The sequence below is a fragment of the Saccostrea cucullata genome, unplaced genomic scaffold, assembly GCF_032062105.1.
Source record: "Saccostrea cucullata isolate Sc308-1 unplaced genomic scaffold, CSIRO_AGI_Scuc_v1 ctg235, whole genome shotgun sequence".
In the NCBI taxonomy this organism is placed as follows: domain Eukaryota; kingdom Metazoa; phylum Mollusca; class Bivalvia; order Ostreida; family Ostreidae; genus Saccostrea; species Saccostrea cuccullata.
Window position 1 is genome coordinate 151,358 of NW_026933134.1, and position 13,196 is coordinate 164,553.

Consider the following 13,196-nt stretch of genomic DNA (forward strand, 5'->3'; position numbering starts at 1 on the left):
TCAATCAATCATAAATCGAATTCATTTAATAATCAACTCCCATCAGTACTTTCAGTACTTTGATTTTCATATACCACTGCTGTCACATCACAATAGTTTTTGCATTTCCCTCCTTATCAAAAAATGTGGAGAACCACTTTTTACACATTGTATATTATTTATTAACCTGTAGTTTACCAAAGTTTTTCCTGCGAAAAATATTAAATTTATACAATACTTTGATCTGCAGCATGGAAGAAAAAGTTATTTTTGAAAACAAATATTTGATATCTAAAGGATGCTTAGAAAGTTCATGCCACATTTTTCTTTCGAGAAGCAAAGCAATGAGAAGATATTAAAGATTTGTGATATTTCAAGTTCACTAAGTCACTCTTTCATCATCTTTAATTACTACTGGTAAAGTTTTAACTGTGTTTTGTTGACACGAAAAGGGGAAAGGTGGTATTGAAAAAGATGAAGTCTGTGTAGAAAAACCAAGAATGCAGCAAATTTTTTCATATCTTATGACAATACCAATGTTAAGATTATCAAGTCAATATATAGAATTCTAATGACAAACCATTGACTAAACTTTTTTTTTTCCTATGCTCAACGATTTTGTTTAATGATACAAGATGTACTGTGAAGAAGCAATAGTAAATAATCCTATATATTATCAAACAAAAATTCTGTCATGTGGGTGTTCAATGATGTTTAAATATATTTCCAAATGAAAAAATTCTCATACCTTCGTGCTAGAAATTAATTGCTATAACTTGAAGGCACAACCGTTGTATTTTGTCTTATTTTAAAAAGATATATTTCATTATGGAACGAATATTCTTAACACCTCTCATATAAGTATTTTTGTATCAATCTACTATATCTATACGATAGTTATTATTTAGAAAACCACATGATGTTGACATATTTTATATTTAAGACCACAAACGACTTTTCTTATAGCACAAATTGTTGGCATGAATTTTCAAAAAATCCTGATTTGTTTGTACACAATACTAAAATATAGTTGTTATTAAGTTGGTATTACAATACAATAATAGACAGGAGTCTCGGATATCAGCTGATCTGCTAACCAATACTTGCTGTGGCCTTCAACTCGACTTTCAGATATATCGATGACGTATTGTCAATTAACAATGATAGTTTCCATTCCAATCGATACGATATATCCAGGAGAACTTAAGCTTTAAGACACAACAGAGTCTGACATAGTACTCATCTGTTTCATACTTGGATATTTTACTTGAAAAAGACGTTAATGGTAACCTAACAACCAAGCTATATGATAAACGTGACGACTTTAACTTTTCTACCGTCAACTTCCCTTACGGAGTGTATATATCTCAGTTTATTCGATACGCAAGAGCATGCTCTACGTATGAACAATTTCTAAAACGAGGTAAATTATTGACTAGCATGTTGATTAAACAAAAATATCAACAGTCTCGTTTAAAGTCATCATTTCGTAATTCTGTGGTCGATACAAGGACCTTGTCAGCAAATACAATTTATCATTGAGTCAAATGCTGACTGACGTTTTTCATACCAATTGTTATTCCATTATTTATACACTGAATTGACGACGGATTTTTCCATTATTTCCTGATCATGACAAGCAGCACACGGCGGGTGTGACCGGTCAGCAGGGGATGCTCACTCCTCCATGGCACTTGAACCCACCTCTGATGTTTCGGAGGTCTGTGTTTGCTCTGCTCTTATTTTGTATTGTTTTATGGACTTTGAGATTGAATACTGTTCGTTATCTCTATATCCTTCTGTTTAACGGGAGTAAAAACTGTTACTTGAGGTCTTCAAATTTAGGCAACACTTTGTACACAACAACCGATCAACGTCACGCAAAACCCAAGTCAACAGCACTGATAAAAAAACTTTTCCCCCACCAACTACTTTATACATATAGGAGGCGAGGGGTATCCTTTAGTGAGCTCATTGCTCACAATTCCTCTAGTTTTTAGATGTATCAAGCAAGTTGACCGAAATGTACGAAATATTACGAATTGTTATCCTTCAAGCATATTGCAATTGATTATTGCACGTTAATGGACATCGTTATACCCCCCCCCCCCCCGCTTGAAAAGCGGGAGGGTATATAGTAAATGCTATGTCAGTCCGTCCTTCTGTACGCCTGTCTGTACGTCAGTCCGTCTGTTCCGCTTTGGGGTACCATCTCTTATCCGCAACTCTTCTCATACCACTGAATGAAATTTGATGAAACTTTCACAGAATATTTTTTACAAATTGCCATTGTGAACCTCCTATTTTACTCTTTCATCCGACACATATTTTGGGTTTCCCATAGCAAAACATGGACACTGCCGTTATATTTATATGGGATGCGGGGGAATCATTTAGTGATATATTGACCAATCATCTTCCAATGTTGAATGCAAAGGGTTTAAGTAAATCGCTCAAGCAGGTGATATTATCTTTTATGAATTTCTTCAAAGTGAAAACATCAGTTAGTTACTTATTTAAAAATGTATTTTACCAATTACTGATGTGGTCTTAGTGATGAATAAAATAATTTATATATCACCAGACATCGACAGTTTATTGGCGATATTGCTCTCTAATTTGGCTTCAGTAATAACTTTAAATAATCAAAAAATAATTATTACTATATTTCGCAATATTGCAAATCAAACGATATTCCAGATCGTAAATGCACAATTTAAAAAGACACTGGTTAATCATATGATCTAAAACTGGCCCAGCTTCATCCTACGAATTGGCTTATTGAGCAATAATCAATCAAGAAACAGCCCAAACTTCATCACTCGTGTATCTCATCTAGGAATATAAGAAATTTCTCTCGCAGTTTACACGAAGGCAGAAGTTTTATGTGCGATCGCAGACGACCGACGATGTAATTATTATTTTATTACCGTAATTCCCGCCAAGTGAATGGAAGATAAACTCTACTGTCGTAATGTATACACAGAAATTCTTTTCAGTGTTGCCGTCTTTAATACCATAATGAAAGAAAAGTATATGATCCATCATTACATGTACAGGTGATATTTTGTATACCATTATATGTGAACATCTACACGGTTAGAAAGGGTCAAATAAGTTCATATTTAGTTTGTCTAGACAATGAATGTGGCAAAACTTATTCTTCTTCTCATGGCTATATTTTTTTTCATTTGAAATAATATAAATGTTAAAAAAGGAAAATTAGCACATATCACTAAACATTTCAAATTGATTTAAAAGCCTAGCAGAGAAACACATGTATGATGTACACAATATTTCCTTTTCTTTTCTGTTTCAATCATGTTAACAAGAAGATGCTTAAATATTTAACTACCTTTATTGGTATTAAAGATAAAATGTCACTGTTGTTGGACCTTCTGGCCTTTTTAAGAATCGGCTGGAGAACTTGATGCAATCGACGCATAGAGTGAATCATCTGATAAAGATAGATGGATGAACATTACTTGAAAACAACAGTATTTTCGTTTTAAAGGTTTCTTGCCTGTTTCATCAGCAGATAATTGGCGCTTTGATACAGATCACATTGGGTTAAAACTGTTCGTTTTTATAATCGTAGGAGGGAGAATACGATTATAAGTGATTTTTAATAACAGTTCAGCTTTAAATAACACAGAAATTGCAACTAATATGGTGTTGACGAGGTATTTTTTGCATTTAATGTTAGAAATAACAACAATTATTTTTATGATCTTTCAGGCCTTTATATATTGAATTAAACTGCCCTTGTAATTAGCACGATAGTGTTTTTCTCATAAAATGAAAATATAATACTATTGAAAGAGATTCGTCAGTTTTTTTTGCAAAGCAAGAAATCACAAATGTACTAAAAAGGCTAAATGATTTGATGAAATATATTTTTCGAAAATGTTTTACTATTGAAAGGAATACCATCATTTTTTGCCAGAAGTCACAAATGTTTTGTTTTAATGACATTGAAAGACTGATTGATTTCTTTTTCGAAACTGAAAAGCAAGGACATTCTGATATGACAATACAGTGATTAAAAAAGTAAATCTTGATTCTTGAAGCATTTTGTGACCTTTAGATTATTATGATACCGCACGTATTTTATGACCAAATTCTTCATTCAATTAGGATCGACCTCAGACGCAATAAAACAAACACGATTGAAGGTCCACAGACATTCATGATTCCTCTGTCACAAAAGCGACCATCTGTGAATATTTTATTTTTTATATACTGAAACGTGTAAGAATACTTCACTCTATTTTATGTCTACATTGGGCCACAACTTTATTTTGTCTCCGACCTGCACAGGAATCGTTTAAGGAAAACGAATTGCTCTAGTGTTACCAAGATGTCTCTGACTTCTATCATGGTTTTAGAACTCTTTTAGAAGAGACATGGACAAGGGAACGAGAGTTGTATTGTTTTGTTAAATGTCATACATCATCGGCTGATATCTGATTAAACCCGACAACACACAGAAAAATGAATCTAGCTTACCGTAATGATAATGAAATTGGCATTTAAAATGACGATATAGTTTACTCGAGGAAGTGCACTTTGCAGTAAAGACGTGTTTCACACTTATAAACATTCTTTCTTTTTACCATGTGCAGTTTGGGATGCGGCAATAAAAAGAGGACCTAAAATTCGTCTCCTGCATTGTTGTTTCGTGAATTCAAAATGAAACAATAATGGATCATATTAATGTTGAAGAATTTAACATATGCATTTTTTCACTTATTTTGGATGAAAAATAAGAACTTTGCAAATGGACACTTTTCTCGTATCAGACTCTTTTGTAAAGTTGTGTGTTTTGTGGCTTTTTAACAATGATGTGTTCCATTGTTACGGCAAACTCGTCAAGTAACCAATCACGTTGAACTATGTCGCTGATATAGTTTTGTGGACATTTATGATCTTTTATTCAAAAGCATCTTTTTGACGAAAGTTTTAAAATTTGATCCGAAATGCCACCATCATTGAAATTTCATCAGTTTGTTATTCGTATCTTTTTACCAAAAATATTGATTTTTGGATAATATTTGCCTATAAGGGATTGGAAAAATATTGATAGAAATTGAAAGTGCCAACCACAGGGTTACGTGAAAAGGCAATGACGGCAAAAGTTAGCGTCATCTGTTTGTGTCTGCTCTTGATTATGTTAATGGACATTATGGAATGTAAAAAGAATAGCACCAAACGACGGCGTAAAGGTATGTAAGAGAGGATAGAGAGTCAGAGAGAGAGAGAGAGAGAATAAAAGAGAGAGGGGAGAGATGTCAGAAAGACAGGAGAGAGAGGGGGGTCACGGAGAGAGAGTGAGTCAGTGAATGTGTTGAGAGTGAAAAGGGAGAGGGAGATTTCAAGCAAAACCACGTGGTCATATCAATGCATGTGTTATTCACAAAATTTCATTAAGCATCCATTTGTTTTCTTTTGTTTTCCATGCACATTTGATTAGATAAACCAATATAGATTATTTCCTGCTGATAACATGACAATTAGCTTCTGATTTAGTTTGAATGCGTATGACCTCGAGCAGTTAAGAATCTTTACAGAAGCGAAAGTGCAATACATGCTGCTTCCTATGTTTTGATCTTAACGCTATACTGTATTTGCGTCCAGAGTTAACATTGCAAACATCATAGATGTTGATTAAAATCAGGGAAAATACTTTCAAAAATTTTTTTAAACTGGTCTTATTTGGCCTGATTTTTTTAAATAGTGATGGTAAAGTTATTACAGCACGACGATTGAACTAAACGGATCTTTGGAATTTCAGCATATTTTGCTTCATTTCTACATCAATGTTAAATTGAAGATCAATGCTGTCATTTTGAATAAACTTGTCTTTTCATTTGATATATAGATGTAATTACCTTTTGCTGAATATAAACTGATATCACTTTGGTTGAAATCTATTATATCCACACATTTCTGAAATTCTGATATCAATCGGATGAGATCATATCGTCTCTGTATTTGTAAAAAGTGTCAAATTTCTCTGTCAAATTATGAGACCGATTTTCAATAAAGATGCGTCGTAATTGTAAATTCCAATCTTTCATTTTGACACAAGATTTAAAAAGAAATTTTGTTACGATAAATAGCAAACTTGAAACATCATTTTAGACCTTTAGATCAAGTATCCAATTACGTTTTATGAATCCCTCATATTAAAATAGTGTCACAGTGTCTATAAAGATTCAAAAAGGAAAACTAGGATAAAAAAATCTTCAATTTTCATATTACGTAAACTTCGTTTCTTTGAAGAGTTTTCTTGTGGTCAGAGTGCCCCCATCCCTATCCCAATGACGAATACAAAAAATTAATTTGAACAATTCCAACAGACTGGCTCATGCAGCACAGGTATCAATTTAATGTAAATATATTATTACAGCTGGCAATTTCCCAATTAATCAAATCAATTTTTGCAGTCTATCAGTGGGTATTTCGAAGATTAATTTATATTTTGGTTATTAGAATGTGTATGAAGAACTAGAAAAAAATCATTTATGCTATTTACTAGATACTTGATTTACATCTAATGTTGGTATTTATCAAAGCTTTCTTACAAAATTAAAATTACATAACGTTATGTATTTGTCAAAAAACATCTGAATTTGTATCAATGAACCAGAAAGTCTTCCATTATTAACTACCTTTACATTTATCTGACTGGCAGATAAAAGATGAGCTACTGCTGTATAAACATCCTGCTATGTTTGGTAGCTTTCTTGAATACAACGTCATTCAATTAAATTGTTCATGATGAAAATTGAAATTGCAACTGTGTCTTAGATAATTAAAATATTTTCTTTTCAGAGAGTTAAAATTAAAAAAGAAAAGAAAAATGAAATGATATTTTCTTAATAGTCAACATAACAGTAGCATTTACATGGTTTAATCGGTACTGTTAAAATACACCACAACCACATAATTTTAAATTCAAAGAGAAAAGCAAAATGCATGAAAATATTTATAGGAGGTTTTAGGGTCTGCTACAAGGTGGTCGTTTGAGACCGCACCTTACCTGAACAATAAATTAATTTTACATAATAAAATGTGTTTTTATCAGTGAAGAGGATCGTTCCAAAATATGATTGATATGTAAACTTAATAGTCCCCTTCGCTCTGTGCCTGTCAACAGTCTTTTCTATTAATAATGCCTTTTTCCGGTTGTAAAGTTTGAGAGGCCATAACCTTGAAGCAAATACGTTGTTCAGCGTGCGACAACATTAAAGAAAACAGCAAGACAATATCTTTGCTTTTATTTGCATTTAACAGCAATAACAAATTGAACAAAACATCACGGGGTCTAAAAGTACCATTGTCTTACAATACTCTTTATTAATGAATGCAAATGCTCAGAGATATTATAGATAATGCACAGAATTCGTAATTCCTCGTTACGTTTGATCAGACCACACAGTATGCAATGACCATTGGGTCTGGAAATCTTTATGAGAAATTTGACCAAAACAAAATGCATCTGGCTCCAGGAAATTGACCCTAGATTGACCTGATAGGTAACAGGGGTCAATTGAGGATAAATCGATGACTGTCACAAGTAGACGGGACGTCAATTGACTTGGTTACCACGCCAGTGACCACAAGAAGTGGTTCTGTACTAAAGGAAGATGTTTTCCTTACGGCTACATATTTTCCGCAAATCAAACCTTCTTTTCAAATGCAATCAATGATTAACTACACTCTACTGAGATCTTTTTATATATCTATTTTAGCAGATGTGACTGAATATCTCTTAATTACCTTTTCTATTCTTATGTTTCAGGTAATGCATGTGAAAAAGGTACCCACAATTGTCATAGGGATGCCATATGTATAAACACAAGGCGGCGTTATCGATGTCGTTGTAAACCCGGTTACTATGGAAATGGAAAATTATGTTACGGTAATTCATTCAAGAAGAAAGTTAAATTCTTTTTAAACGAAAATTAATGTAATCTAGTTCTGCTTATTGAGACTATTTTTATAGTACTGAATGTGTTTTACAATATCATCCCTTACAAAGAAATATTACAGTAAAATAAGTTATCCTTTAATATAAATTTTACTATAGTAGATGAAAGTTATACTACATACCTTGACATTTGTTTTTACATACTATTTTTAAAACATTCATCACTATTATGTATTCAAGGAAAATTTAAGGCTCAGAAACACCAAAAAGAGTAAATGAGTGAAGTATTATTGACAATCGATGTATTTACAACCGATGAATATAGCAAACTCTAGTAAATTATGGTAAAATTTTGTTAGGGATATCAACTAACTTTTAAATGATTGTTTAAGTTATATTTAAGTTTTGCGATGAATCATCAAGATTAAATCGTTATATGTTTATCTAGAAATTGACGAATGTAACTATGACAACGGAGGCTGTGTACATTTCTGTCAAAACACCCCAGGCAATTATACCTGTACCTGCAAAAATGGATTTGATCTGGACACTGATGGACACAACTGTATCGGTAATACTCAAAAGAAGTTTATTTTTTTTAATGCATTTGATTTACTGTATATGATAGTATGCAGTAAATCAAAACAAAATGTTTGAGACATTTTGATTAAAACTACGTGACTGTATGCTTTCAGTATATAACTTTCAAAACTAAACTAAATTCACTAAATTGTTGATTAAAGGTTATTTGTCATCGCACCAGTACATTAGTCAGATTTCTTTCAACAATCTTTCATGCTCTTTTTTCAAGATTCATATTTGTTCATTTAAAATAATTACGTCATCTATAGGGGTGGTCAATTAAACATCAAAAACAACCTAACGTCATCAACACAATGCAAAATCTAGACCTTAGCACTTATTACAATTTTGGCTTATTCTTACTTGCACGTTTTATACGGAAACAATAAAAGAAAAAAAGATAACGAATAATAAATTCAATGCAAAAATTATAAGTTATGAACGAATGTACGTTTTTTCTATATTTACTAAAAGTATATACTGGTATTTCAAGTATTTTTATGAGCTGAAAATCTAGAATACGTTCAGAATTTCACAAAAATTTGACAGTCATTTCTACAAAACTTTGTTAGTGGAATGATCCTTAGTATCCGCTACTTTTATATGCGAGTTAATTCATAAGAAACTCTAAAAAGATAATTGAAACATTTCTCTTTTTTGAGTATTGTGTATAATTAAAAAACACACAATCGGTTATAAAAATGCTTATTTCCTCAAACTGATAATAAAAATAGACTGTTTATGTGAGTCAGTCAATATACTGCCAAATAATAGTTAATACTTGTTTATACGTTTATATCAACAACCAAAAAATTTAAGAAATGCTGACTTTAAACAAAGTTGTTGCAATTCCTATAACATCCACTTATTTCTCATTAGCTCATCATGGTTTAAAAAATGATCATACTTAGATAATATTCTTGGGTATCGAATATGATTGGAGACGTAAAAATTATATGCAGGTGATATCATAGCAAAACTACATATAATGAGGAAAGGAGGTCAATGTTCGTGGGCTAGCAACATTTTACTTCTTCATGGGGATGTAATTCCGTGAATCAATATGCTTACAAAATAAACTTTCGTCGGGAGATGTAAATTCGTGGTTAAGAGTGACTAGCGAAACCATCGAGCATTAGTCCCCAACGAAAATTGATGTTTTCACAGTAGTTGTTAGTTGGTCGTTGTCGTCTACAGCCAGTTTAACATCCAAATATGAAACAGATGTGGCATACTCGCTCCAAGATTAAATTAAAAAAAAATACATTGTAAATGTTAAACTGATCTACTAGATGCATTCTATCGGGAAAGGAAAACATTGGGAAAATTTTATCATATATGTGTTACTAGAAGAAAAGAGTTGTAAAATATCGAGTAATCGAGATCCAAAAACTACGAACAGTACAAATTTATATACAGAACATAACAAGCAATAATACGACCAAAGGCATTTCTCTTTTTTTTCTTTATTTTTTTTTGTCTTAATTTACTTACACGATAAAAGTTTTAAGTTAAAAAAAACTTAACTTACATGTAGTTAGGCCTTAAAAATAGTAAGAGAGAGAGAGAGAGGGTGAAATTGTTACCATCTTCATTGTTTTATTTTCTTCAGTGTCGAAGTACTTTTTCAATAGGGTAATCTACATAGATTAATTTACTTAGCATTGTGGAAGTAAAAAAAATAATCAATTTTAATAAAAATGCATCGAACAATTTATAGGTTTATAAAAATCCATACACATATACATTTTAAAAAGTTCGTGGTATCATAATAGCATTCTCTGTAACATTATTCTGAATGAGATCACAGCCTCATTAACATCACTAAAGTACACTTTTTTTATTTTTTACTTATGTTACGACATTCTTTCATTAGATAAGAACGAATGTTTACAAAACAAAGGCGGGTGCCAACACCAATGCCTCAACACTTTGGGAGGATATGAGTGCAAGTGCAATGCAGGATACTCTCTGTCCAAGGACGGGAAATCATGCCAATGTAAGTTTCCTTTTCAAAATCTTAACAATGTAACTCTCCATGTCGATTGCCTGCAATTTACGTCATAAACAAAGTGCCTGTTAAATGTTTTGTCAGGTTAAATTTCTTCTTATCACAAGACCCCTCTAGTTTAACATTGCAGCGTGCTCATTAGAATTTATATCAGCGTTATTCTTCAGTACATGTTAAGGGTGATTAGCTGTTAATGTTAATCCAAGTGGATAAGTGACATGTATTATTCTGAAAGCAAACCTGATGATTTGCCCAGCTCTTTTTCAGTGAATTTGAGATTGTGTTTAACAAACTTCACTAAAATCCCTCTTTAAATTTGTTGATAAGGCGTTTGTTTTGCAAATATATTGCGCTGCTAATTGGGGAAGAATCCTCACTTTCATCGCTTTAAGTTTTTGTTTAATTGTTAACAATGTTATTAATGTCCGAGGATCAAATAAGATAAATCGACGTATATTACTAGAACTTCAATGCACTTATTACTACAGTTAATTATTAGATATTAACATGCATTCTCTGTAAGCACCAAAAAATTTACTATAGGGCTTGGAAACGACATATCTCCGATTTTGATGAAATTTGCACCACAGGTGCACCTTGGTACAAAACCAGCAAATATGGTGTTAGAAGTTTCCCACGTGCACCCGGTTGCCATGGAGACGGATCCATTGAATTTGGCCATTTTCGGCCATTTTTGACCAAACAAAAACATGAAAATTGAGGAAATATGAATGCATTTTTATCTTTATGTAGTGAACTCAAATATAAATCTTTGTATCATAAGAAAACATCAACTGTTAAAGAATACAGGGCATATAACCAGTTATTCCAGAATTGACCCCACTCTTAGAAAACGGTTCTGCAAAATAGCATAGTTTCTCAAAATGTGAGAAATGGAAAATTTGGCATTTTTTGAGAAATTTAAGGTTAAATAAAAAAAAATGTCTACGGAAATTTTTCAAATCATATGCGTGTCGTCAAACGTCAGTATTAGTAGTGCTCCCTCATGAAAAAATTGGAGAGGGATCTCAATGCTATCTTTAGTAACATATATCTAAAAATAGACATATTTCAGAAAAATCCAAAAAATGAAATTTGGGCAGAGTTTAAGATGCCATTGCTAGGTAATTATGAAATATACTGTAAAAGTCAATATGCTAATGTCAGAGACTGGACACCAATAACTACCATGCATATTATTTTCAGGGATTTCCGTTTTCTATTTATAGCTTCAAATGCCTAAATATAGACATGTCTCATAAAATGATGAAAAATGTCAATTTTCTATCATTTTGAAGCTCCACTGAATCATAAATAATAAAAATATGGATCTCTCCAATATTTCATCAATAAGAACATGGAATAGTATAATATCTCACAAATTATTTAGGACAGGCTCTCATCTCTATAAATAGTACAAATGTCTAAAAATAGACACATATGAAATTAACTGTTTAATGTTGATTTTCCACCAATTCTCAAAATAGAGATGGGAAATTTACCGACTTTCTGTCATTAAATGTAACTGATATTATGTGACTGACAAGAACAAAAGAACATTCAATGGAATGCAGCATGATAAGCAGAGGTTTCCATTTCTATTTATAGTAACACATGTTTGAAAATAGACGTAATGCGGTATATCGGGAAAATGTCGTTTTTTGTACTTTTTTCTAAAATTTTGGATGAATAATTGCTGACTATCTGTTTTTAACTGCTATTGGAATATGGTGACCAACAAGTAAAAGAAAGTCTTATATTAAATACAAAATGAGAAGCAGTGGTTTCCATTTCTATTTATAGTAACACATGTTTAAAAATAGACGAACTGCAAAATATCGGAAAAATGTCGTTTTTTGTACTTTTTTCTCACATTTTGGATGAACAATTGCAGACCATATGTTTTTAACTGCTATTGGAATATGGTGACCAACAAGTAAAAGAAAGTATATACGAAATACAGAATGAGAAGCAGAGGTTTCCATTTCTATTTATAGTAACACATGTTTGAAAATAGACGTGATGCAAAATATCGGAAAAATGTCATTTTTTTGGTACTCTTTTCTTACATTTTGGATGAATACTTGCTGACTATCTGTTTTAACTGCTATTGGCATATGGTGACCAACAAGTAAAAGAAAGCATTATATCAAAAACAGAATGAGAAGCAGAGGTTTCCATTCTATTTATAGTAACATGTGTTTTAAAAAAGACATACTGTAAACTATCGGAAAAATGTCATTTTTTGTACTTTTTTTCTAAAATTTTGGATGCATAATTGCTGACTATCTGTTTTTAACTGCTATTGGCATATGGTGACCAACAAGTAAAAGAAAGCCTTATATCAAATACAGAATGAGAAGCAGAGATTTCCATTTCTATTTATAGTAACATGAGTTTAAAAATAGACATACTGTAAATTATCGGGAAAATGTAGTTTTTTTTTACTTTTTTTTTCACATTTTGGATGAGCAATTGCAGACAATAGGTTTTTTTTACTGCTATTGGCATTCAATGACCAACAAGTAAAAGAAAGCATATATGAAATACAGAATAAGAAGCATAAGTTTCCATTTCTATTTATAGTAACACATGTTTGAAAATAGACATATTGCAAATTCTTGAGAAAATATAGACTTTTGCATTTTTCGTAACATCAGGAATGGATAATGTGCAGACAAACTGCTG

At 31.8% G+C, this 13,196-nt stretch overlaps 1 protein-coding gene across 1 annotated transcript in view; it reads left to right on the forward strand.

The window, feature by feature from the left end:
* Window positions 1-13,196, forward strand: part of LOC134237346 (signal peptide, CUB and EGF-like domain-containing protein 1) — a 44,293-nt gene that overhangs the window by 11,870 nt on the left and 19,227 nt on the right. The window contains exons 4-6 of the mRNA XM_062719451.1: window positions 7,787-7,906; window positions 8,364-8,486; window positions 10,374-10,496. Coding sequence (XP_062575435.1) covers window positions 7,787-7,906; window positions 8,364-8,486; window positions 10,374-10,496 — 366 coding nt within the window. The remainder of the gene's footprint in view (window positions 1-7,786; window positions 7,907-8,363; window positions 8,487-10,373; window positions 10,497-13,196) is intronic.